This window comes from Carlito syrichta, unplaced genomic scaffold (genome assembly GCF_000164805.1).
Source record: "Carlito syrichta isolate Samal-C Ts95f unplaced genomic scaffold, Tarsius_syrichta-2.0.1 Scaffold308124, whole genome shotgun sequence".
NCBI lineage: Eukaryota > Metazoa > Chordata > Mammalia > Primates > Tarsiidae > Carlito > Carlito syrichta.
This window is the reverse complement of record NW_007252220.1, coordinates 175967-200446: the sequence shown is the minus strand read 5'-3', so window position 1 is coordinate 200446 and position 24480 is coordinate 175967. Positions and strand designations below refer to the sequence as shown.

The 24480-nt window shown below is 35.6% G+C and overlaps 1 protein-coding gene across 2 annotated transcripts in view; it reads right to left on the bottom strand.

Annotated features, from left to right (window-relative positions):
* Window positions 1-1929: 1929 nt before the first annotated feature.
* The window catches only part of ZDHHC15 (zinc finger DHHC-type containing 15), a 135538-nt gene continuing 112987 nt past the window's right edge, over window positions 1930-24480 (bottom strand). The window contains exons 10-11 of one of the 2 annotated variants that reach the window (XM_008064993.1): window positions 14626-14704; window positions 1930-4036 (exon numbers count right to left, since the gene is read on the bottom strand). In XM_008064993.1, the coding sequence (XP_008063184.1) occupies window positions 14658-14704 (47 nt within the window). In that variant the 3' untranslated portion in view covers window positions 1930-4036; window positions 14626-14657. The remainder of the gene's footprint in view (window positions 4037-14625; window positions 14705-24480) is intronic. The other variant, XM_008064992.2, reaches the window with a different exon arrangement.

The window sequence follows — 24480 nt, the reverse complement described above, 5'->3', positions numbered from 1 at the left end:
GGGTTGCATGCTATTAGAAGCCACCCATTCATTATTATGTTACATAACACCCACATGCAAAAGGCTACAATTTAATATGGTACATTACAGCTATGGTTAAAGAAATGTAGGTGTACCATATCTCATCAACCATTTCCTACTAACAGGATGGAGCTCATGAATTTTTTAAGAAGGTGGGACTTGTGAGAGGGCCTGATGATCTTGTTAGATGCCCTCTGTACCTCTGCACAGAACACGTCTTTTGCACTGAGTCTCTTAGCTACGCTGAGAACAGAGGTTCTAGAATGTATAAATGGCCGGGCTTGGTGGCTCAGCCTGTAATCCCACGCTTTGGGAGCTGAGGTGAGTGGATTGCCTGAGCCCGCGGGTTCGAGACCTGCCTGGGCAACTTGGCGAGACCTCATCTCTACAATAAATCAAAAAATTAGCTGGGCGTGGTAGCGTGCGCCTGTAGTTCCAGCTACTTGGAAGGCTGTGAGGCATAAGGATCGCCGGAGCCCAGCAGGTCGAGGCTGTGGTGGCCGGGAGCGTGCCACTGCACTCCAGTCTAGGCGACAGAGTGAGACTCCAACTCAAAAAAAAAAAAAAAAAATAGAATGTATAAATGGAATGCTCTTCACTTGCTGTGATTGTTAAACTTTTTTTTTTCTAAAAGGACAGGTCAGAGAATCATTTTTTAAAAGTATTTGTTCCTGATCACCAGGCAGCCTGCTTTGGGGAAAGTGTGTGTGTGTGTGTGTGTGTGTGTGTGTGTGTGTGTGTGCGCGCGCGCGCACGCGCGCATATGTAGATATGTGTGATGAGAGGTATGTGTAATGGGAGGTGAAAAGGATAAAAGAATAGGTTTTTAATAGCTGTTACAGTCCTGTGAATTTGGGCCTTGTTAAATTTCAGGTTCATGTTACAATAATGTACATTCAATATTCTTAAAACTTACCTGCTACAATTGTACTTAAATCTTCATTAACCTCAATGTCTACACTTTGTGCAATTTGGCATAAACATGGGAAAGCATATTCTTTTCCCTGGCAAAGTCAGCCCTGACATTGGGCTGTATGGGTGCCACAGGAGATGACACTGGTTGGTGCCACATGGTCTGAAAGATATGTGTCATAAGGAGCCAGTGGGGGAAAGAGGCACATATTGCATTTCTATCACACAGAAAATAAGAACTGTATAAACTGCATATTTTACGATTTTTGACAAAGTGTAACTCTTTTGGAATGTGATTCGATCCTAATTACTTTTAATGTTCTAAGCTGCTCCATGGTAATTCCAGTACTGGGATGCCAAGTCACTCTGACAGTGTACTGGACATGGAACTGTGAGCTCTGCCCAAGACAGATATGTGCTTTTGAAGGACACTTAGTTTCTTTTACCCTTAATTTTTCCAGCTGTACCATAGAGAAAATAACTTTTATTCTATCTCTTTCTGAGGACATTGTTGGAACAAATAGAAGAACATTAACAAAGCACTCTAAGCTCTGCAAGATCAAATCAGCAATGAGAGCATAGAAGAAATAATGGAACACACTATTTTGCTTTGAAATACTGTTATAGGTAAATTTTTCATTCTAGTCCTGCAAATAAACATATATAAGAGCACTAGAGAGTTACATAGCACCTTTCAGCTATAGGATTCTAACAATGAGTATCTTCTTTTTGCAAATAGGAAGATGAATACCAAAGATTGGGGAATGAGATCCCACAGAAGTTATTGGACAGGGCACCAAGAAAAAGCAAACAAAACAGCCAGATCAAGGTGTGCTAATTATTAAACCAACCAATTGGATGCCTGTGTACATTAGTCAGTACTCAGAATGATCCATGGATAGGGATATTATTAGAGTCAATAAACCAATAAGATCAAGGTGCTAAGATAGGAATAGGATTCCTTTTTTTCTCCAAGTCCCTAGGTAAAATCCTGATTTATTTTGCTTTTTGAAGACAGTGTAAGTCTGTAAGACAATGAACAATCAGTTTTGCATTATAGCTCTCCTGAGCTTTACCCTTCCTGTTCTTCCCTGTAGTTTACTAGTACTATCTTTTGTGATCTGATTTCTGTGGGAGCTGAGTGCTGATACACTCTAAGTGTCAAAGAAATTTTTGATATCTTCCTGACTTTGAATCATAGTTAGCAGCTGCTCTGCCTAAACACTTGGCAGAAGATGATAGATGGGAAACAGGAAGATTGCTATGAAGCCTACTGGCTGTGCAGTAAGTTACTTAATGGCCCTACATTTAGAGAAAGTTGCAATTCTATATGAATAGAAGGTAAAACTTGTCCATCACACGACCATGTGGATAGCCAAATAAGCTTTCAAGAAAAACCTAAATGAGAGTATTTTGAAGAAAGGGTGGAAGGGGAAACTTTTTCCATTGGAACATATAAGATTTTATTGTGAAACTCAGTGTGCATAGTCTCCTAGGTTGCTTTTTAGCTTCTGAGTTTGTGAAACCACCCTGGTCCTAATAAATTTAGTCATGTCTAGTATTCTCTAAATGAAATGCTGACCATAATCCATTTAATTTATACTAAAAATCATACCTTGATCAAAATTACTAGAGGATCCAAATAAACAGGTTTTTTTGTTGCTTTAAGCAGCTGAATTAGTCACATTCTTATCTCCGATCCTGAGTTGTTTGTGGCAGGCAATTCTTTTTTACTTAAAACAATTTCAGGGGGGATAAGTTAGTAAACCTAAGCATCCCTCTAGAAGCTAAATTCCTTGATAACTGTAAGATGGTCCTAGCTCCTACTGATTTTTGTAAGAGTTTGGGCTTTTATTGTCTGTAGCTGGGTGCTAGAGCACTGGTTGAAAAATGAAAAACATGAATACTTGTAGGTATTATTATAAAGAAGGCGTATTAGTATTCATACTCATTGATTCAGGCACTAGGACTGAAAGAAAGGCTGATTATAAATAAATGGGAAAACGGATATGTTATCTTTATGGCTGAGTTACCACTGAAGCTTAAAAAAAAAGGAAGGATTGGCATATTACTATTCAGTTATCACTATCTGTACATTAACCCCTACTGTGAAAATACAGATCTTAAGTGCTAATCCTTAGGCTAATGTCAGCTGTGAAACTCTGCCCTTATGAACAGTATTGCAATTAAACCTGAAAATCACCCTAAACACCCTTAACAAAACCTACAGTCCATAACTTGGGCTTACAGATTTTCTTTCTTCATGAAAGTAATTTACAAGGGCTAAAATAAAGTTAGGTAGCAGATAACTGAATAAAAGTGATTGGAGAATTGTACCACAGCCTGGCATTAAAAGTCTTTAAAACATGAATTGTTATGTTTAATAGAGTAGAAGTCCTGATCTGATCTTCTTGACTATCTGTAGTGCTTTCAGGAACCTCTGTGACAGAGAACAGGTTTTACATTGTTGCTCAATTCCCAGTTTGAAAACCTTGGTCACAGTGTACTAAGTTACCCTCTGAAATTTTAGATACCTGATATAGGGATAGTTCAAAGCTCAGCAAATATTTAAATTGCTATTTCGAGAAAAACAAGATTAAATAAAAACCTCAGATTTTAAAACATGATTTTCACAACACTATAACAGAATATTGTATAGATATGCTGCACGTGTACATGTTTATAAAATGCATATGCACACAGGCAGCAAACGTAGTCTGATTCCCCTCAACATAAAAAAGATCCTATAGATATAACTAGTAGTCTTTCTAGGGGAATTAAATACTCCAAGCAAGTCTTCTGAATTCCCCTTTTCCTGATAAGAAGAATAAAAAAGTATGTATTTAACATTTAGTCTTTCATGGATTTGGGGAGGGGAAATGAAGAAAGAGAGGAAAACTAGCTTGAATTATCAGTTACCAAATTCCAAATTGGAGTTCAGTCAGTAATTTAAATAATATAAAGTTTTGAAATATTTGCCCAGCAAGTATTTGATGGAATGCTTTCAAATTGTGAAGTTTTCAATCCAACATGGTGACTTATTTTGAAGATTAGAATGGTTCTCAATATTGAACTCGGTAAACCTCATGGGAGATGGTGAGTCCTGGGAATGAAGAGAAAAACATTCACCAGTGTGCTGAACAATTGTAAATATTCACATCCATTTGACAATAACACGCAACCATTAAAATTACATTTATGAAGAGTATAGATCAGCATTGAAAAATGTTAAATGAAAAAGGCAGGATGATAAATTATATATACAATACTATAGTTATCTCTAATCCCCAAATTGTATTTGGAAAAAAGGACAGAGAAAATACACTAACCTGTTGTAAGTGGTGGATTTATGAGTAATTTATTTTAATTTTCTCTACTTTCTACTTGCATCATCCATGTTTTCTTTAGTAAATAAATAAGTTGATAATTCAAAAAGATTTATTTTTGAAATCCACATGGAAAAAACATGAGCTTTGAAATTAGGGCAATTCTGAATTTAAATTCTAGCTTTGCTTCATACTGTCTCTGTGACTCTGGGCAAATAATGTCAATGGACCTCAGTTTCCTCATCTGTAAAATAGGCATAATAAAATCTGCCTGAGGAAATATTTGGCATATAGTGGGCTCTCAAGTATCTATTGTGCATAAGCTTTCTGAAAAGCATTTGACCATATACATTAAGCCTTCAAAAAATTCATACCAGTAATTTTGCTTCTAGAATTCTATCCTATGGAAATGATTATAAATGAGGAGAAAAATTCATGCTCAATGATATTATTCACAACCATATTCCTAATGGTTAAAATTGTATAAAATATTAACGTTGGACAGCATAGAAATGATTGAATAGGATCCACAAAGAACTCAAATGTACCGAAAGGAAAAAAAGCAAACAGCCCCATTAAAAAGCGGGCAAAAGACATTAATAGACACTTCTCAAAAGAAGATATATGGGGAGCCAACAGACACATGAAAGAGTGCTCAGCCTCATTCATCATCAGAGAAATGCAAATTAAAACCACACTGAGATACCACTAACCCCAGTAAGAATGGCCATCATTAATAAAACAAACAACAGATGCTGGTGAGGATACAGAGAAAAAGGAATGCTTCTACACTGCTGGTGGGAATGCAAACTAGTGCAACCTCTTCGGAAAATAGTGTGGCAATTTCCAAAATAACTAGAAATTGACCTTCCATATGACCCAGCAATCTGCCTACTAGGAATATACCCAGAGGAACTCAAACCGTTCTATAAAAAAGATACCTGCACACACGTGTTTATTGTAGCACTGTTCACAATATCAAAAACATGGAACCAACTGTGTTGCCCATCAAAACTGGACTAGATAAAAAAATGTGGTACATATACACAATGGAATATTACACAACCAAAAAGGACAAACATATGGATTCAGCAGCAACATGCATGGATTTAGAGTCTATTATACTGAGTGATCTATCACAGAAACAAAGAACAGAGTACTACATGTTCTCACTCATAAGCAGACCCTGAACATTTACCATAATACAATAAGAAAGGGATTGGCAGTGGCGGGATATTGCTGGGGTGGGGGTGGGGGAGTGCACAACATCAATAAGGGTACCTGACCTCAAACCAGGCAAAGTGGGAACCAAAGGGAGGCTCAAACTACCTGTACGAAGACCACTTGTATACCTAATCCTGAATTGTACCCCACATCTTTAAAAGAAAAAAAAAAAGACAAATGATTGAATAAACAACAGTACTTTGAAATGAAGGGAAATTACTTTTGGGATTAGTGAAGAAAGCAGAATTCAAAACAGAACACAATAAGGTATCAATGTTTGAAATATATATTCATAGATAATAATGAAATGGATAGAACAAGATGTTAACAAGAATTACCATGAGGTGTTAGAATTATGGGTGATTTAAATTTTCTTCATAGATTTTTTCTTTTCTATTATGAGTATGTTCAATATATTTTAAAAATAAATATGGGGACTCACTATGTTGTTTAGTATGGCCTCAAACTCCTGGGCTCAAGCAATCCTTTCACCTCAGCTTCCTGAATACCTGGGATTATAGGCATGTGTCATCACATCTAGCAAATATAGTTTTAAAACTAATTCTACTATGTAGTATTATTTTCTGATGATAAAAGCAAAGCATGTTTATCATAGAATACTTGGAAAATGTAGAAAGTGATAAAAAAGACCTATAATCTCAGAGACTGTTTTCCATGGCCCCGCTTTCTTATTCATTTACGAAATATTTATTGAATACTTACTATGTGCCAGGCAGTTGCTAGCAGCAGGTACTGAAATGTGAACAAGACATATCACTACCCTCAAGGTGCTTACAATCTATTATGGGAGATAGACAAGTAAATAGACTATTACAACACAGAATAATAGTCTCTTATGACAGTATTATGGTAGCACTCAGAAGAGACATATAGATAAGCTATGGGGTCAGTCAGTGATACCCTGAATAAGTAATGTGCAAGCTAAAACCAGGAGGATAAATATTATCTAGCCAGCTGAAGGGGGCTGGGGTAGAGGAGATAGAAGATTGTTGAGGAATCATCCCAGTCATGGAAAACAGCAGGGGCATGTTTGAGGGACTGAAAGAAGTGGAGTGTGGTTCAAACATAGAATGTGGGGATAGGACTGATAGAGAGGAAACTTTAGAGTTGAGAATTATGAGATAAGCCTGGAGGGATGAGTTTATAGACAGATGATGAAAAGGCTTATAAACCATGTTTAGGAGTTCAGACTATGCTCAGGAAAACTGAAGAGCCATGAACAAACTTGAGTTTTTCACCATTCTAGTTGCAATATGGAGAATGGAGTGGAAGGAGTACAATATTGGAGGTAGGGAGCCCAGTTAATAGGTTATTGCAGTAATACAGGTGACACATGATTTAGAGGTCATGATAATTAGAATAGAGAAAACGCACAGCTTCCAGAGATATTTAGGAATTATAATCAACATACCTTGGTGATTAGTCAGATGTAGGTGGGGGAGAAGGATAGAGAGCAAAACAGGAAATGCGCCTTTTTTGGGAGAGTGGTCAAGTTGAAAGGCACTTGTTTACTTGGGTCTGGAGCTCAGGAAAGAATTATGGACTGGAGACACATATTCAGTAGTTATCAGCATATGTCTGGTCTTTAGCCAAGGCATGGATAGATTTAATTAAAAAAAAAATAAGTAGGGTGATGGCCAGAAGAAAACCTAGCAAAGTTTGGGAAGACACTGTTTTAAGGAGACTTTTGGTAGTAGAGAGAAGGAGAGTGTACATCTTTGTACACATTTGTCTCACATTTGAGAGAAATGTGAAAGAAGGTTTTTTATTGCTTTAATTTTTAAATTTAAATACAGCATCAACTTTTGCTTGGTGTACAGTTCTGTGAGTTTTTACACATGCATGGAAGCTTGTAACCATTATTACAGATAGAATGCAGAACCTTCCCTCACTCTTACCCCTGGCAACCACTGATGTATTTTTGCTCCCTGTATTTCTGCCTTTCCCAAAATGTCACACAAATGGAATAATATAGTATGTGGTCTCTTAAAACTATATTTTTCATTTAGCATAATGCATTGGTGGTTCATCTATGTTACTGCAAATATGAATAGTTTATTATTTTTTATTGTTGAATAGTATAGTTTGTTTACCCATTCACCCATTGAAGGACATTTGTATTGTTTTCCAATTTGAGGTTATTACAAATAAAAGTGCACATTCATATACAAATTTTTGTGTGAACACGTTTTCATTTCTCTAGAGGAAATATTCACTAGTGATGTTACTGGGTCATATGGTAAGTATTTAACTTTATAAGAAACTGCCACACTATCTGGATGTGGTGGCTCACATCTGTAATCCTAGCACTTTGGGAGGCTGAGGCAGGAGGACTGCTTGAGCCCAGGAATTTGAGACCAGCTTGGGCAACATAGCAAGATCCTGTCTCTACAAAAAACTAAAAAAAACAACAACAACAAAAAAAAAACTGAGCCAGGCATGTTGGTGCATGCCTGTGGTCCCAGCTGTTTAGGAGGCAGAGGTAGGAGGATCTTGAGCCAGAAGTTTGAGGATGCAGTGAGCCATAATAATGCCACTGCACTCCAGCCTGGGTAGCAGAGCAAGACTTTGTCTCAAAAAAAAAAAAAAAAAAAAAAAAGAGAGAGAGAGAAAAGAATAAATAAATAAATGGAAAAGAAAAGCTGCCAAACTGATTTTCAGAGTGGCTTTACTATTTTACATTTCTAATAGAAATGTGTGAGAATTTTGATTTTTCCTCATTCTTGTCAGTGCTTGGTATCGCCACAATATATTTTTTATTTTACTCATTCTAGTATGGGTAGAATGGAATCTTACAGTTTTAATTTGAAATTTTTTAATGGCTAGTATGTAGAGTACCTTTTCTTGTGCTTATTTGCCACCTGTATATCTTCTTTGATGAGTTATGCATTCAAACTCTTTGCTTATTTAAAAAAAAAATTTTATCATAAAGATGTGGGGTACAATTCAAGGTTAGGTATAAAAATGTTGATTATGCAGGTACCCTTGTTGATGAGGTATGCCCCTCCTTTCCCTAGCAGTTTCCCTCAATTGCCAATCCCACCCCACTCCCCTGACAGTTTCCCACCACTGCCAATCCCTTTCTTATAGTATTATAATTGTTCAAGGTCCACTTATGAGTGAAAACATAAAGTACTCTGTTCTTTGTTTCTGTGATAGATCACTGAGTATGATCGACTCTAAATATATCCAAATTGCTGCGAAGTCTATATGTTTATCTTTCTTTATGGCTGCATAATATTCCATTGTGTATATGTACCACATTTTTTTTACCCAGTTCAGCTTCGATGGGCAACATGGATGGTTCCATATTTTTGCTATTGTGAATAGACTTTGCTTATTTTTTTCACATTGATTTTTTAATTCTATTTATGAGTTTTTAGAGCATTTTAAATATTATGTATATAAGTCCTTTATCAGATATATGTTCTGCAAATATTTTCTCCAAGTCAGTGGCTTGTTTTTTATTCTCCTAACCATGTTCTTCATAGATCAAATGCTTTCAATTTTGTTGAATGCCAATTTGTAATTTTTTCTTTTATGAATCTTATGTTTGACATCATAGCTAAGAACTCTTTGCCTAACATGAAGATTTTCTCCTATGTTTTTAAAAAAGAGTTTGATAGTTTTACATTTAAAATTTATATCTATGATCCATTTTGAGTTAATTTTTGTATATACTGTGAAGTCTGCATGGTGTGAGGATGTCCTGTTATTCTAAAACTATATACTGAAAAGACTGTATTTTATCCATTTAATTGCCATTACACCTTTGTGTAAAAATCAGTTGACCATCTTTATGTGGGCATACTTCTGAATTTTATTTGCTGTATTTTATTTTTTTAATTTTGTGCCACTGGTTTATGGGTTCACCCTTCTGCCAATATCATACTGTCTTGACTACTATAGCTTTATTAACTTAAAACTGGATAGTTTGAGTACTCTGACTTTGTTTTACTTTTTCAGAATTGCTTTGGCTATTATAGTTTCTTTACTTTTCCATATAAATTTTAGAATCAGCTTGTCTCTATCTGCAAAAAAACCTGTAGAAATTTTAATTAAGATTGCATTAAACTGTGTATAAATTTGGAGGGAATTGATATCTCAACTATATTGAGGCTTCTGGCCCATGAACATGGTATGTCTCTTCATTTATTTAGGTCTTCTTAGGTCTCTTACATCAGTGTTTTGTAGGTTTCAGCACACAGATCCTGTGTATGATTTGTTAGATTTATACCTAGCTATTTAATTTTTTGGATTTATTATAAATTGTATTGTTTTTAAATTTTGGATTTCCAGATGTGCATTGATGGTGTACATAAACACAGTAGATCCTTGTCTGTTGATTTTACATGCTGTGAATTTGCTAAACTCACTTATAGTTCTAGGAATTTTTGTAGGTTCTTTGGACTATCTATATATACAATCATGTCATCTAAAATAGGGATTGTTTTATTTCATCTTTTCCAATTGCAATGCTTTTATTTTTTTTCTAGACTGATTGCATATGTTAGGACTTTCATTATAATATTAGACAGGAGTGATATGATGATATGAAAGAATGTATAAAGTTGTAGTTAATGAAAAAAGCACTACCAATAAGTAGCTAAGTAGTGAAGACTTATCAGATCAGTTGAAGCTGAAGACCACAAATCTGTAATCTCATTTGTATTGTTTGTAATGAGTTGTAATCAGTATTTGTAATCAATTTTGTTGTTTTTGTAGTAGTCATCGGCAGCCTGGGTACGGAAATGAAGAAGGCAGGCCATTGAATTGAATCTGGAATTTGGGTTTTTTGCTGGCTAGAACAATGGAGTTAGTGAGATAAGAATATTGGCAAAAGAGAGGTTGAAGTGTCTAGGCTGGACAGACAAAGGGTTAACCCATGTAAACACTTAGTTTTTACTTATGTTTTTGTATATTTCTTTTCACTGTTTTTCTATATATTTAATTTTTTAAAATTAAAAATGTAATCTTATAATATTTTCAAGGTTCATCCATGTTGTAATATGTACCTTTTTGTTGCCAAATAGTATTCCATTGTATGGGTATATCACATTTTATTTATCTATTAATCAGTAGATGGACATTTGTATTTCCACTTTTGGCTATTATGAATAATACTATGAATGTTCAAGGACAAGTTTTGGTGTGGACATATGATTCCATTGTTCTTGGTTATATATCTAGGACTAGAATTGCTGGGTCATATGGTAATTCAATGCTTAACATTTTGAGGAATTGCCAAACTATTTTCCAAAGTACACCTTTCACATTCTCACCAGCAATATATGAGGGTTCTGATTTCTCCATATCCTTGATAACACTTATTATCTTTCTTTTGGATTTTAACCACCCTAATGGATGTTAAGTAGTATCTCATTGTGGCTTTGATTTGTATTTTTCTAATGACTAATGATGTTGAGCATCTTTTCATGTGGTTATTGATCATTTGTATATTTTCTTTAAATAAATATCTACTCAGACCTTCGTCCATTTAAAAAACTGAGCTTTAAAAAAAATATTGAATTGTAAGAGTTTCTTTTAATTCTGCATTCTAGTATCTTATTAGATATTTGATTTGCAAATATTTTCTCCCAAAAGACCATGTATAATTCAATTTATATGAAATTTCTAGAATAGGCAAATCTATAGAGCCAGAAAGTAGATTGGTGATTACCTAGGAGTGGGAGTGGGAAAAATGGGTAGTGACTGCTAATATATATGGGGCTTCTTTTTGTGGGTAATGAAAATGTTCTGGCCCAGGCTGGTTGTCAAACCCATGAGCTCAGGCAATCCACTTGCCTCGGCCTCTCAATGTGCTGGGATTCCAGGCTGAGCCACTGAGTCTGGCCTGTGTCCTTAATCTTTCTAAAATAAAAAATTCCATCATGTTATTCCTTAATCTAAACCCTTTAAGGAAAAAAAGGAAATGTTCTGTAATTAATTATAGTGATGGTTGCACAATTCTGTGAATATAATAAAACCCAATGGATTGTACAATTTAAATAGTCCAAGTATATGGTATGTAACTTTTATCTCAATAAGGCTGATAAATGTACTGTTAAATTTAAAATGCACTCATACAGCTTTATCACATAACCATATTAATTATTCTTCAAAATAGTTATTTTTAATGGTTGCACAATATTTAATCATAATGGTGCAACAATTTATTTCACCATTCCTCTATTACTAAATATTTAGTTTTGTTTCAAATTTTCTGCTCATAATAAATTAATGATAAATAGTTGTATAGATTGTTGTTTATCTCACTAAAATACACTCTTAAAATGGAGTAGTTACCAGATAAAATTGCATGATTATTTTAAGATTTTTATACATGTTTCCAAATTGCACTCAAAAAATGATCTATGAATTTAAACTTAATTAGCAGTGTACAAGAACACCCATTTTTACAGGTCCTTGCCAACAATAGGTACTATAATTTATAAAAATACAAAACCTGGCTGTTTTAATAGACAGAATAATATTTTAGGTTATTTTAATTTGTATTTCTTTACAGTGAAGTTGAACAACTTTTATATTTATTTTTCATTTTAATTTTTATTTTGTTGACTGTTTGCATCCGTTGTCCTTTTTCTAATTGTTGTGTTTTTCTTTTGCTTAAAGAGCTTTGTAAATTAAGGGTATTAAACTTTGTATGTTGTATATTTTGCAAATAGTTTTTCCAAGTTTGTCTTTTTTATTTCGAAGAAAATATCATCTAGAATCAGTGCATTTTGGAGGGGGCAAACCTTATGACAATATATATAAAAATTTGAGACAAAATGGAAAAAGTTAGCATTTTAAAACTATAAGTTGTAAACACATGAGTATTCCCTTTATTCTTCATCCTTTTTAATGTAAAAAATTTCAAAGGAAAATATGTACAAAATATCTAATAATTTGGACATACATAATTCATTCATCCATTCTCCTTTTAATAGATATTCTTGTTGTTTTCAGTTTGGAGCTTTTACAAATATCACTGTAGGAATTATCTACATACATTTCTAAAAATCTTCATATGTTGAAAGTTTTAAAATGCTTCTCCCACACTTCCCTCTTGTGATCTCAAGCACTTTTCGATATTATAAGAACATGACTTTGTTCCCACAAAATTAATCAACGTATTAGTCTATTTGGACAGAGGGTCCTAGGAAAGGCATTGCTTAAAGGCAATTTTGCTTATCTAGGGAAGGATGACAAAAATGTACTTCATGGTTCAAAATTTACTTAAGATGATCTGAAAAAAAGTTACATGGTCATACAAATTTGGGAAATAACTTATTCCACTTTTGAGGATTCACAAAGTTCCTCAGTATATTGAAAGCCCTGACAAGTACTTCACTAAAGACAAGGTTCCATAATATGCACAAAAGAAGGGATCCAACAGTCGAATAAGTTTAGGGGGCTGTTACAACCTCCTTTTGGTGAGTCACAACACTCAGTAGCATAGTAAAAGTCTTGTAAAATTCCTACACTAAAGACAACTCTCAAATTTTTTTTTTTACAGAGGATTGCACAGATTTACTCACTAGAGAATTTTTTCCCCTTTAACATCTGTTAACATGCCAAAGTACTAGTGTTTCACAGAATACCCTTAGCAGAATGCTAAAATAAGAAAATTAGAGAGATGAACACCATGGATAACTGAAATCTAGATATTACTATCATACAAATTGTCTTACCTAAATATCAAACATTTCATCAGGGCGTTGGATAAGAAAACAGACTAAATTCTTTTAAAAGACTTTAAAAATCTTTGATTATTGGCTGGGTTCAGTGGCTCAGTCTTTAATCCCAGCACTTTGGGAGGCTGAGGCGAGTGGATTGCCTGAGTCCATGGGCTTGAGACCAACCCAGGCAAATTGGCCAGGCTTTGTCTCTACAATAAAAAATCAAAAATTAGCTGGGCATGGTAGTGTGCGCCTGTAGTTTTGGCTACTTGGAAGGCTGAGGTGGAAGGATCGCTGGAGCCCAGCAGATTGACGTTGGAGTGACCATGAGAGTGCCACTGAACTCCAGCCTGGGTGACAGAGTGAAACTCTTACTCAAAAAAAACACACAAAACTTTGATTATAAGTAAAAGATGCACAGTAAATAGCCCAAGTCAGGTTTTTAAATGTAGTACCATAGTGGAAATAGCATGCTTTAACCAGTGGCAGACAGCTTTATACCTTTGGCCTGGGTTATAATTCTAGGTTAGCCACTTACTAACTATGCAACCTTGGATAAACCATTTAACTTCTCTGCACTTCAGTTTTCTCATAAGTAAAATGAGAATAATAACATTCACCTCACAGAGTTGATGTGGGGATTAAATAAGATCACATATATAAAGTACATAGCAACATGTCTGGTATATACAAGGTATTACATAGTATCCACACTTGTACACAGCAGAAATTCTGTAAGGGAAAAAAATGGAAGACCCGAGAACCCATGAACAGATTGATAGGCTTCTAAATAACTGCTAGCTTTTTCATGGGAACAGAATTGGAAGCTATCAGATCAGAGCTTTGAGCTCCATGGTACTTCTATTACTAAAGTTCCCCTTTTAATACTGAATTACACTGGGTTCATTTACCTGTGAGTGTGTTTAGCTTTTCACTAGGCCAAAGGTATAAAGCTATCTGCCACTAGTTAACAAGTTAAGAGCATTTTAGAAGGGTTGGTGTGTAGGGAGGGTGATTTTTGCTTGTTAGTAAGAGTAGGTTATTAACTGACATAATGGATCATGAAAGAAAACCAAAAAACCAACAACCCTATTTGTAATCTATACTATTTCAGAGACCTAGAATGCACCGGGACAAGGTTTATAATTCACAGTATAATTCAAATAACCTGAATGGGATATTTGGCTGTTTCTGGATCCCCTGGGGTCTTTTAGCCCAAGTGATGTAGGCATAAGTTTGCAGGAAATAAGGGCATCTTTTTCAGTACACTGCACAGGGAAATTATATATGGAACTTCTGCTTATGTGCACAATATACGAGTGAAGAATTTAACATGTTGTTCACCAGGATGAGAACTTATTCCTTTGCTAGTTCTGCTCCCACAGCTGCTTCTTAGCAGTCTGGGTGGCACTCTTATGTATCTCCCTAAGAATACTGACCTGTCTTAGAGATGCAGGAAATGTGAAAACTGCTATGTTTCCGTTTCCACAGCAAGAGATGATGAGCCTTCTGGGTAACCTGCAAGGTTGAAAAGTGAAGATAATCAAATTCCCTTGGGCCTTATATGGGTGGGTATTCATTCACTGGCATTTTTTCTCCATCTGATCTCTGGAGGCAGCAGACATGAGCAGACCTCTAAAGACTGTTGTGTTACACAGAAACATTTGTAACCAGTCCGGACATTAACATTCTAAGAGTAATCAGTCTGATATGACTATGAACTAAGATTATTTTATCAGCATTATCTGATTTGTAATATTAGCTGGTGGTTGACTTAAATAACAGTGATGATAGCTCAGCATTATCTGACTTTAATAGGATGTTTTGGGTCTTACTACTTACAAAATTACCCTGTCTTGCTGTTATTCCACTGGACATAATTGAGATAGCTATGATTGTTGGGAGCCAAATCTATAGCTACATGGCTGAGGCCTGTAAAGGCCCATCTGGAAGATCGCCTCTGACATAGGATATCAGTTATACCTATAATATTGGCATGTGATTAGTGACCAGTGTGCATACATGGCAGTAAAACTTATAAGTAAATCTCTATACACCTGATGGAAAGTTGCACAGCAGAATTATTTTATATGACCTTGTCCCTTCTAAGTTTTACTTCTTTCTAGATATTTTTTAACTTCTATTTCCTGGTAGACTGGTTAGTCAGCTCTTGTTCCCGAAAGCAGTTTCCCCTAGGGCTAAGATTAGAAACTAAATTACCATAATAGTTTTGTCGCCCTGCCCCTAGCCAGGCAGAACGTTTTCTTTTGTTTCGTTAATTACCGAAACTCTGTCTGCTTCAGCCCATGGCCACCGTCATGGCGGCCATGCATTTCCTTGTTCAAGAGTGTGACAGCTACTATTTGATTTTTAGAGTAGACTTGTTAGGATAAAATATATACATATACACTCATAGTTGCATAAATTTATGCTTGCTGTTTTGTTTCCTTTTGCTACATTATTCAAATATAATAGTTACTATACGATTTATAAAAGAATTAATGATGAGGTATTAGCTTAATAAGATATAGCATAGTATTAAAGTCCAATCACTAGATCATATAAGAATTAAAGTTTAGACATATGAAACTCATATGAATTATAGTAAAGTTTGGTAGTTTAAGAATAAGTTTTAACTGAATTATAAGGCATTATGTTAAATCATAATAGGTTAATAGTATAACTAACAGGTAAGTCATTTAAGTAAACTTATAGATTATAGTATAGTGTTAAGTTGAAAATATTAATTGTTAAAAAATATTAGGAGTCAATGAACTTGGATTGAACCTAGAGTTAACTTAGAAAGTTTTTTGTATTAATCAGGGTTTAGAACAAAGAGTATAATATGAATGATTTATTGAACATTATGGAAAACACTTTGAACAATCTGTATTGAAATTGTGCACCTGTGACCTTAATGTGGGTTTTATGAAGCACGACAGGCATCATGGAGTTCGAATTGTCTGCTTGGAGCTTGTGGGTCTCGTGGTGGTCTTGTGATGCATAGTTTGTAAAGTGCGATATGCATGGAATCTGTATGCCCCCAGCAAGTGATTAGCACACTGCTGGAGGGTATAGAAAATGGTATATAAGTTAGAAGGAGTCCGAATAAAATTTGGCTTCAGTCCTGATCAGACTGTTCCCAGAAGAACTGCCTCCGAGTGGTCTCTTCTCTCCATCCAGATTCTCCGGTGCGGGTTCTAACCCACCCTCGGTCGGAGCGGGTCTCCGACATATGATAGTACTTTAGGTGTTCATGTGTTTCTAAAAAGGAATGAGGTATCTAGAAAATAAAAGGCATTGGGACTAACAAGCAACATATTTATGGTACAAATGTTTTTGTTTTTGACCTCCAGCCTTTTGGGAGAGCAAAGTACACTTTGAATCAGCTTGCTCAATGTAAAGGTAATCACTTTCTTCATACTCACAGCATAATAATGTACTTGGCACTTTGAAATTTTAAAAAATTGACAGAGGTCATCCTCTACAGTTTCTAAGTACACTTTCTTTTATGTACTATTCAAAGTACTCCCATAAGTGTGATCTCTAGATTCCCAAAGACAGAGACTTGACAGCCAGAGTGGGTTTTCCTTGCCACAGAGTTAACCAGGCAGATTTCAGACAAAAGGCTGGTTTTTTTCCCCCAGGAAAAGTAGAAAAGTAAAAGTGGCTCTGAGAATGTCTGTCTTTGGAATCACGGCCCCATGGTGGGCACAACATTCTTACTTGTCTGGAATCCCAGTCATAGGTTCTTCTTCCCCTTATGTTTGAACAGAAAGCAGCTTTATTTGCCCAGGTCTGCAGTGAGGGATATACAGAAAATAACTCATGTTTATCAAACAAAGAGAAAAAGAGGTGGCAAGTGCTTAAACACACATCTCATCCCACTTATCAAACATTTAAAAACATTTTTTTATTTTAAAATTGTGGGGTACAATTCAGGGTTAGGTATACAAATATTTACTGTGCAGGTACCCTTCCCCAGGCAGATTCCGACTACTGCCAATCGCACCTCCCCACCCCCCCGCAGTTTCCCGCTGCTGTCGATCCTTTTCTTATATTACTACTATAGTTGTTCAAGGTCCGCTTATGAGTGACAACATGTGATGCTCAGTTCTTTGTTTCTGTGAAAGATCACTCAGTATTATAGACTCTAAGTCTATCCAGGTTGCTGCGAAGTTCATGATTTTGTTCTTCTTTATGGCTGTGTAGCATTCCATTGTGCACATGTACCACATTTTAAAAATACAGTCCTTTTTTGATGGGCAGCATGGTTGGTTCCATGTTTTTGTTATTGTGAACAATGCTGCGATAAACATATGTGTGCAGGAATCTGTTTTATAGAGTCATTTGAGTTCTTCTGGGTATATTCCCAGTAGGGGGATTGCGGGGTCATATGGAAGGTCGATTTTTAGAACTCTTAGGAATTGCCACACTGTTTTCCACAGAAGCTGTACTAGTCCTATCCAATATTTCTACCAAAAGGCAGGTGATATCCAGGAGTGAAAGACATTTCTGGAAGTGCAATAAATTTCTTTGCCTTGCTGTTCCAGAGAAGTAATGCTAATTCTTTTGATGTTCACTCCTTGCTGATGGTTGGCTATTTCAGAATTCACTCCTTGCTGATGGTTGGCTATTTCAGAATTTTGTAGGTATTTTCATAATTTCCACTTTGGGGATTCACATAGTCGCTCACCATATTAAAAGTCCTGATAAGTATGCACTAAAAACAAAGTTCTGTGATATGCACAAAAGAAAGGATCTAAAAGTCAAATTAAGTTTAGGGGCTGCTATAACCTCCTTTTGGTGAGTCACAAAAAGGAGTATTAGAGTCTATAATACTGTAGTCACAGTATTGATTACAGTAGTATTCAATAGATAGCTACTTGAACCAAGAATGAAGTCATTTTTTTGTGTGTGCTGGCTAAGCTCTAGTTCTCTTCCAGTCTTGTCCTAGATTTCCTCATTTCTTTTAAAATTCTAGGTTCCTACATATACTCTTGATACTATGTGAAGTGACTATGGCTGTATATGTATACTTCTTTCTAGTCATTGATTCTCAGAGATTGGGAAGAGCAGGGAAAAAGACACAATGGCATCTAGAAGAACTTAGGTTGAGTCAGAACCACTTTATGACCTTATATAAGTCATATTACTTCATCAGCCTCAGTTTTTTCATGTGTAATGGGGCAATGCTCTCTCACTTACAATATTTTTTGGATACTCTCCCCTGAACTATGAGTGTTGTCTAATGTTCTATCCTTGACCCTCTGACTTTTTCTTTCCCCATTTATTTCCGTGTCCGCATGGATGCACATCAACACTGCCTAGGTGATTCCTACTTTTACATTTTATCTCTTTTCCTTAGTTTTATTCTCTCCTTGATTATGTCCTCTACCTCCACAAATTTAACTCACATCTCCATACAAATGACTCCCAGATGTCTCTAGTCAGTGGGACTATTTCCAGTTATTTATTATTGATAGAGATGTATTGATTTATTTATAGAGACTGGGTCTCACTCTGTCACCCAGACTGGAGTGCAGTGGCCTGATCATAGCTCACTGTAGGCTCGAACTTCTGAGCTCAAGCAATCCTCCCACCTCAGCCTACACAGTAGCTGGGACTACAGGTGCGCATCATCATGCTCAGTTAATATTTTAAAATTTTTCATAGAGACAGGGTCTTGTTATGTTGCCTCAGCTAGTCCTGAACTCTCGGCCTCAAGCGATCCTTCCACCTTGGCCTTTTAAAGTGCTGGCCTTATAGGCATGAGCCACCACACCTGGCCATTTTCAATTATTTAAAATGTTTCTTACTTTGATTTTGCCTCTCCATTCTTTGTGTTACCAGCATTCATGAAGCCACTGTGATACATACCTGGCTTTCTGTCACTCTTTCCAGTGCTTTTCTCTCCAAATTCCAATTCACTCTGCATAGCAATACCTGAGTAATCTTTCTTTTTAATTAAAAAAAAAAATCAATAGCCTTAAGAGTACTAGTGGTTTTTGGTCACGTGGACAAACTGTATAGTGGTGATGTCTGGGCTTTAAGTGTACCCATTACCCGAATAGTGTACATTGTATTCAATAAGTAATTTTTCATCTTTCATCCCCCTCTCACCCTCACTCCTGAGTTTCCAATGTCCACTCTATATGTCTATGTGGACCCATAGCTTAGTTCCATCTTATAGGTGAGAATATGCGGTATTTTGTTTTCCATTCCTTAGTTACTTCATTTAGGAAATAATGGCTTCCAATTCCATTCAACTTGCTGCAAAAGGCATTATTTTGTTCTTTTTTTATAGCTGAATAGTATTCTGGCACACACATATACGTATATACATACATATCACATTTTTTATTCACTCACCAATTAATCAATCAACCATATTGATTCCACATCTTTGCCATTGTGAATTGTGCTAAAATAAACATACAAGTGCAGGTGTCTTCTTTGCATAATGACTTCTTTTCCTTTGAGTAGATTACTAGATTGAATGGTAGATCTACTTTTAGTTCTTTAAGAAATCTCCATACTGTTTTCCATAGGGGTTATACTAAAATACATTCCCACCAACAGTGTATAAGGGCTCCTTTTTCACCGTACCAACATCTATTGTCTTAACTTTTTAATAATGTCCATTCTGATTGGGGTAAGGTGGTATTTCATTGTGGTTTTAATTTGCATTTCTCTGATTAGTGGCATTGAACATTTTTTCATATATTTGGTGGCCATTTGTATATCTTCTGGATATTAGACCTTTGTCAGATGTATGGTTTGTGAAAATCTTCTCCCATTCTGTAAGTTGCCTATTTGCTCTGTTGATTATTCCTTTTACTGTGCAGACGCTTTTTAGTTTAATTAAGTTCCTCTTGCTTATTTTTGTTTTGGTTGCATTTGCTTTTGGGGTTTTAGCCATAAATTCTTTGTGTAGGTCAATGTCTAGAAGAATTTTTCCTAGGTTTTCTTCTAAGATTTTTATGGTTTCAGGTCTGACATTTAAGTCTTTAATCCATTTTGAGTTAATTTTTGTATATGGGGAGAGATAGGGATCAAGCTTCATTCTTTTGCTGGTAGCTATCCAAATTTCCCAGTACCATTTGTTGACTAGGGTGCCCTTTCCCCAGTGCATGTTTTTGTCTGCTTTGTCAAAGTTCAGTTGGTTGTAGGTGTTTGGGTTTATTTCTGGACTCTCTATTCTGTTCCATTGGTCTATGTGTCTGTTCTTGTACCAGTACCATGCTATTCTGGTTACTATAGCCTTTTAATATAAATTGAAGTCAGGTAATGTAATGCCTCTGCATTTGTTCTTTTTGCTTAGGATTGCTTTGGCTATCTGGGATCTTTTTTGGTTTCATATGAATTTCAGGATTTTTTTTTCTAATTCTGGGAAAAACGATGTTGGTAATTTGATAGGGATTGTGTTGAATCTGTAGGTTGCTTTGGGTAGTATGGTCATTTTAACAATATTAATTCTTCCAAGCCATGAGCATGGGGTGGTGTATGACTTTCCATTTGCTTGTGTTATCTACTATTTCTTTCTTATTACTTGAGTGATGTATTGAACATTTATCTTTCATTATATCAGTATATCACTCAAGATCATAAAGTTAGTAGGTATTTTCTATTATATCAAGTCTATAAACCCCTCTACCATTTGGTCATATCTTACCTCTCTGAGACTACAGCCCACAACCCACAATGCCCACCCTATGCTTCAGAATGAATGGCCTCCTCAGTGTTCTTACCAGATTTACATTGTACTTCTTACTTGGAAAACTATTTCCTTCTTCCTAGAATCTATCTTGATGCTACTTATCCTAATAGCATCTAACTTAAGTCTTACCTTTTCTTCAAAACTCTCACCAGTATAACCCATACACTTCCCCCCTTTATTGATATACTCACTGTTTAAGAAGCACTAACAATCACATACTTACCATGTATATTATATAGTCCTTAACAAAGAGCTAAGTCTATATTAAGTATGTAATTACTAGCATTACTTTTATGGCATTGGGTGTACCAAGTCTTGTGTTAGACTCATGTACTTTTCTTATCTTTCCTTGCTATTGCAAATTTTCTGAGGGCAGAGGCCACCTTTAATTTATCTTTATATTTCTCCACAGTACCTTGTTTGAATTTTACCCTCAGGAAATGCTTTCTGAATTGAACTGATTGGTTACAGACTTGCGTTATTTTAGGAACACATATCAATTTAGAGCTTAGGGTTTGACAATGTAGGTAAAGCAATGAAATGATATTATTGCATGAGCTAAGTTTTTTCAGGAGCTAAGTATATGAATATTTCCTTCTTATTTAGAAACATGAGGAAAAAGTCATTTGGAAAATGCCTAGCTACTCAAAGGAGTAGCTCCTCCCTAGCCCAGTATATTGTGTTTTATGCTTTCAGGAATGAGACCTAGCATTCCTACTCTCAAGCAAAGGCAAATGACAAGTGTGCAAACAGCTTGTTTATAGGCTTATTGCCAAAATACTATGTAGAGGTAAGAAGAAGGAACACCTGGATGTATATAGAGAAAATACTTGAAGAAAGAAATTTGGTTCCAACATGTGGAAGGTATATTAATAATGTAAAATTTATAGTGGCCACTCATTTATAACAGCATTCCTTTTGAAAAAGGAAAGAAGTCATTTGGTGTCATATATCAGGCTTGGTTACTCACCTTGATATATTAGTATCAGATAGTATCATAAAATATCACATCTTAGAGCTGAAGATAGCTTAGAGATCATGGAATTGAAACTGAGGTCCAGAGAGGAGAAGGTGCTTTCCAAAAGTTACACATTGAACTTGGCAGGAAATGTTTCCTGTGCCAGAGCTCTACCCATATTTTCCCATTCTTCTATTTCTGGTGGAAGAGGCACAGGAACTGAAATAATTTTCTTTTAAATTGTCCTTAAGAGGTCTATAAACTGAAAAGTAAATAGGAGCAAAGGAGAGATACTGGGTGGTATAGTGGTTAAAGATTTGGACTTTGGAGCCAGGATCTGTCACTTACTAGCTGTGGGACTTTGGGTTTCTCTGAGCTTGAGTTTCCTTATCTATAAAATGGGACTATTTGTCCAGGGATTGTACTGGCACAAATGTAGACAGATAGATCAATGGCACATAATAGAGAATCCAGAAATAAAGCCACATATCTATAACTGATCCTTAACAAAGCCAACAAAAAATAAAAACAGAGAAAGGACACCCTATTCAATAAATGGTGCTGGGAAAATTGGCTAGTCACATGCAGAAGAATGAAGTTGGACCCCTCTCACCATATACAAAAATAAACTCAAGATTAATTAAAGACTTAAATATAAGACCTGAAACTATTAAAATCCTAGAAGAAAACCCAGAAAACACTCTTCTGGACACTGGCCTAGGGAAATAATTTATAATAAAGACTTTAAGAGGATATGTGACATAAAAACTGACAAATGGTATTTAATTAAACTAAAAAGCTTCTGCAAAGTGAAAGAAATAGTCAACAGAATGAGCAGAAAACCCATGGAATGGGGAAAAATTGTAAATTATGCCTCAGACAAATATCTAGAATCCACAAGGAACTCAAACAACTCAACATAAAAAAAAAAACAATCCCATGAAAAAGTGGGCAAAGTATATGAATAGACTCTTTTCAAAAGAAGACACACAAGTAGCCAACAAACATATGAAAAAACACTCAACATCACCAATCATCAGAGAAATACAAATTAAAACCACAATGAGACACCATCTTACACCAGCCAGAATAGCTATTATTAGAAAGTCAAAGAACAACAGATGTTGGTGTAGATGCAGAGAAAAAGGAACACTCAAAAACTGTTAATGGAATTGTAAACTAGTTCAACCGTTATGGAAAACAGTATGGAGATTTCTCAAAGAACTAAAAATTGAACTACCATTTGACCCAGCAATCTCACTACTAGGAATCTACCCAAAGGAAATTAAATAATTATATTAAAAAGATACTTGTATTCAGATGCTCATTGCAATACCTATGCATAATAGCAAAAACATGGAACCAACCTAAATGCCCATCAACAATTGACTGGATAAAGAATATGTGGTATAAATACGCCGTGGAATATTCACAGCAACAAAAATGAATGAAATCATGTCCTTTGCAGCAATATAGAAGGATCTGGAGAATATCTTCCTAAGTGAACTAACTTAGAAACAAAAAACTGAACACCACATGTTCTCACTTACATGTGGGAGCTAAATGGCTACAAAGATGGAAATAATAGATACTGGGAATACTAAAGGGGGGGAAGCAGGGAAGAAGGTTATGGTTCAAAAGTTACCTATTGGCTACAATGTTCACCATCTGGGGAATGGGTTACTTGAAGCCCAATCCCCACCAGTGCACAATATGTTCATGTAAAAAACATGCACTTGTCCACTATGAATTTAAAATGAAGTAAAAATAAATTTTAAAAAAGAAGTTTCATGGCTAGTATTCAGGAATCAGGTGACTTTCTTCCCTTATAACCTGGGTAAATACCCACCTAAGATAGCAACCACATGAGAGAATGTTAAGGAAGATGTTGTCTGGACAATCATAATATATGTAATTACATAGTTAAATTTAGACTTCCCTGTGGGAGGAGTGTAACACAAGGACTGCAGGTCACTTGAAGCTGCTTATTTGAGTCAATGTGAAAATAAACCTTTTGTGCCTTCTTGGTAAGAGTTTCAGAGTAAATTTTTCCAATACATTGTCTGCGTTTCTATTTATTCTACAGTATTTCTTGATGAGAACATCTCTGATTTCAGCTAATATTATTCAGTCAGCAGTGTTGACAAAAGAGTTGCTCCTAGGTGATGTTGGTAAGAAGGCAGAGTAGAGGATCTCAGCCTTTTCCCTCCAGCCCCCTCCAAAAGAGCAACAATTTGGCAGCTATCCATGAACAAAAATATCTCTGAAAGAGCTCAATAGTTAACGTAAAAAGATACAGCCATGCAGTGGAAGAAAAAGCCCCAAAATATTAACACAAAAATGTTGGAAGGACAATTTCATTTCTGCCTGCATCATTACATCCCCTAAGCTGGCACTACTTACTAGGGAGAGGGAATAAATTTAATCAAGGAGGTGAAAGATCTGTATACTGAAAACCATAAAATTATGACAAAAGAAACTGAAAAAGACAAACAAATGGAAAGATATCCCATGTTTATGGACTGGAAGAATCAATATTGTTAAAATATCCATAATACCCAAATTAACTACAGATTCATTACAATCCTATAAAAATTCCAATGCCATTTTTCACAG